Source organism: Topomyia yanbarensis, chromosome 1, assembly GCF_030247195.1.
Source record: "Topomyia yanbarensis strain Yona2022 chromosome 1, ASM3024719v1, whole genome shotgun sequence".
Taxonomy (NCBI): domain Eukaryota; kingdom Metazoa; phylum Arthropoda; class Insecta; order Diptera; family Culicidae; genus Topomyia; species Topomyia yanbarensis.
In genome coordinates this window covers 171,875,759-171,879,096 of record NC_080670.1, presented here as the reverse complement: position 1 = coordinate 171,879,096, position 3,338 = coordinate 171,875,759, and the positions used below count along the sequence as shown (strand labels likewise).

The 3,338-nt window shown below is 39.8% G+C and overlaps 1 protein-coding gene across 1 annotated transcript; it reads right to left on the bottom strand.

Moving 5' to 3' along the window:
• Nucleotides 1-573: 573 nt before the first annotated feature.
• On the bottom strand, nucleotides 574-2,233 carry LOC131681365 (uncharacterized). Its single transcript, XM_058962124.1, has 3 exons — nucleotides 1,797-2,233; nucleotides 968-1,671; nucleotides 574-906 (listed from the first exon to the last, which is right to left on the bottom strand). Exons 1-3 carry the CDS (start codon nucleotides 2,150-2,152, stop codon nucleotides 713-715), a joined length of 1,254 nt encoding a protein of 417 aa, XP_058818107.1. The 5' UTR covers nucleotides 2,153-2,233; the 3' UTR covers nucleotides 574-712.
• Nucleotides 2,234-3,338: the final 1,105 nt, after the last annotated feature.

Here is a 3,338-nt window from a genome sequence, read left to right as displayed (position 1 = left end):
ATGTTGGTTGATTTATTTGTATTGTATATCATTAGACATATCTTCCCTTTTTGTTGACCAATACGATTAACTACCTGACCCATCATAACGATCAACAATGACCAAATAGCTACTCCCACTGAAATATGCGCTGTCATCGTATCTAATTTGGCCATCCTATTCAATGTACTCAACCCGAGAATTATGTAATGATTACTGCTAACGACGTTACATTTTGAGCCTACAATTTAAAAGACTGTCTTATCTATTTCACTGCTAGTCTCTTTGTTGGATAATTAGCGGTTAATCATTTATTTGACATACAACGTACAGCAAATATCATTACAGTACTCTGACAGACGCTAGAAAGTCGTACGATAGGTATGGTCTGATATTCCCATTGTTTTACGGGTCAAAACAACTATCCTTCCAGAGGTGTGAAAACATTTCAGTAACATGGCAGCCATTCTATATCTTGTACAGTAGTACAGAACTACACAGCCAGGTGGTTTTCATTTGCGCAACATTTGTCCAAATCACTGATAGTCAACTGTCATAGGTTGTGTAGGTCGCAATCATTGGTGAAAAAACTACTTTATGAAAGATTTCTTTTGTTAGTTAATGTGCTGTCTGGACCGTTTTATTCTATATTATCTCTCATTCCACACATCTTACAATTATAGTAGGATATCACGTTTGTCGACATTTCTCCAACTGGTGTGATTTTTTGCTACTAATCGAGTAAACCCTCCTTATCGAACCGATCCAAAAGCTTAGTTATAGAATCCCTGTATCGTTTTCCATTGTACTGAAATAACCGTAGTTGTTCGGCCTTTTGTTCGTCAACCAAAGCATCGATGCTCACTTCCAGATCTGTAGTGCTATCCATTGTCACCAACGGCAGGATAGAAATTGCTGCAATGAGACCTGAAAGAGATGACCGTCGAATACACCTCCCCCTCGAGTAAATTAGATGAGTTATGCTTACTAAAATAGTTCATTCTTTTGATTTCGTTTTGGACGTCCGTCAACGTTGGAATTTTTTCGTAGCGTCCATTCAAAGTTGATTGAAGACTTTTGTGGTATTCCTTGATTAAATTGTCCCGTTGATTCTCGCGCACATCGAACGTGGGGCAATTTATTAGCGAGTAATTTAAATCAATTCCCGGACTTGTGTAGCAACACAGATAGTCCACGAACACAGCGTCTTTCGGCTTGCCAGTGGCATCATACTGGAACAAAATGTTGTTGATCCACAAGTCACCATGATTGATCACTTTGTAGCCATCGGCGAATTTCTGATTCAAACACTTCAGAACGCGGTCCTTATATAATGGTCTCATGCACTTAAGCTTTGCTAAAATTTCCTGATCGAAACCAGTCCATTTTTCTGCACAGCCGATCAATGTATCGAATCCGCTAGCAAATATGTCAAGAACTGTATTGCTTTCCTCCGCAATGTGAGGGTTCATGAAGCCATATTCGAACTGTTTCTCCAGCTCCTTCATCTTCGTGGTACTACTAGCGGCCATTAGCATGGAGGATGCGTGAAATTTAGCTATTTTACGCATTATCACAGCACAATGGTCAAAGCTCAAACCTCCAGCTGTACGATCAGCCATAGCGAAACCAAGTGCGTTGAGATCTTGAAATACAATCATCCGAACAGGATCGGTTGTGGCGTAATAGATCCTGTAATTATTTCAAGAAGCTAATTGAGCAGTTAATCAAAGAACGGTTCATGTGAAAGACTATGATGTAACAGATGACGGTTGAGATGGATCGCTTTTTGAGTAGATAATTGGCACGTAGCATACCTGGCAGCGAACATCTCGCCCCCTACCAGTTTGGATAACTCGGGAACAATGTGTCGAAACATATTAACCTCCTTTTCAAATACATTCAACTGTTCGTTGACGGAGCCACGATGTCCAACATCGGGCATACATTTCACTATTAGGGAGACGTCTTCATTCGCACCATTGGGTTGCCGACTGTATCGAATCCACATCCTGAATACATCACTTAGATAATTATCGCCAGCTTTCGTAGCACTTCGAATGATGTATTTGTGAATTTTGATCGCCACATGATTGGGATAATCAAGACCGTTTTCAAGCGACGTCCGGACAAATGTTTCGTTAAGATACGCTGGCAGCAAAGTGCTAGACATGTTGGATGATAAGGTACAACTGGTCAATCGATCTGGTCTGCTATTAACTTACATAGTTCCAGCCGTGCTAACGTTACAATACAGTCTGCTAAGACAGAGATAGGTACAGTGGGACTATTGTATTATAATTGTACACTATTTAGCAGCCCATCATTGCATTTTGTACTAATGACAACGATAAAACTTAAAATCATTACATCTGTTGTTCGATGATCTCATACATTATGATACCGCTATTCAATTTAAAACATCACGTTTGTCAAATAGCCAGCGAGTCTGTTTTGGGCATGTTTGCTCTCCTAGTCAGATATTAAACTTTTCATAACGAAAACGAAGTATTCCGTTTCATTATTTTTTTTTGTTTTTTGATTATAGAGGTTTTAACCTTAGGGTCATTCGCCTCTTTGTCGGGATAGAGAAATCTCCTTAGAAAAATCTCTAACCCTATGTGCGGGGTTGGGAATTGAACCCAGGTGAGCAACGTACAAGGGAATCAATTTACCAACTACGCCAAGGAGTTTTTATTCTCAGGTGATACGATCCTCAAAAACGCTGATCAGCCATGTTGGTTTTAGAAACGAAAGCTAACAACATTGTTTACTAGTTCTCTCCATATGTTTGCTTTGATTTCAGAGGGTAAACAAAGTTGTTCGCTGTCATTTTTCTTCCCCGCAGTCTGTTGCATGCTTACCTCACTCCTCGCCTAGTTACTGCCGAAGACGAATCATCTTAGAACTCTAAGTACCTTGAATAACGCTACCTCCACCCCCCATTCCCTGTTTTAGTGGTATATGCATTATTAAGAGGGCGGCACCCCATGGGCGGCTAACTTATAGTACAGCACTAAATTCGAACAAACGGATCACCCGCACAAAATCACAATCTATGCACAAATTATACTACTCAATTTCAAAAGATTGTACCGGCTGCAAACCACTACTCCTAAGCTGACATGAAGTACACCCAGTGACAAGTGTGTCGATTCTTAGTCCAACCAGGACCAAATTTAAGCCAAATCGAACAAATCTAGCTATCGACGCGTTCAAAGTTTGTATGGGATTTTTCGACAATTTACATAAAGAAAACCTTCTAACTTGGATGTTCACCGCTAGGTAGCACTATATGTATCAGTGAAAATAAGAAAGATAATTTTATTGTCTACAACTTTGTCGAAGACTGCAAATTA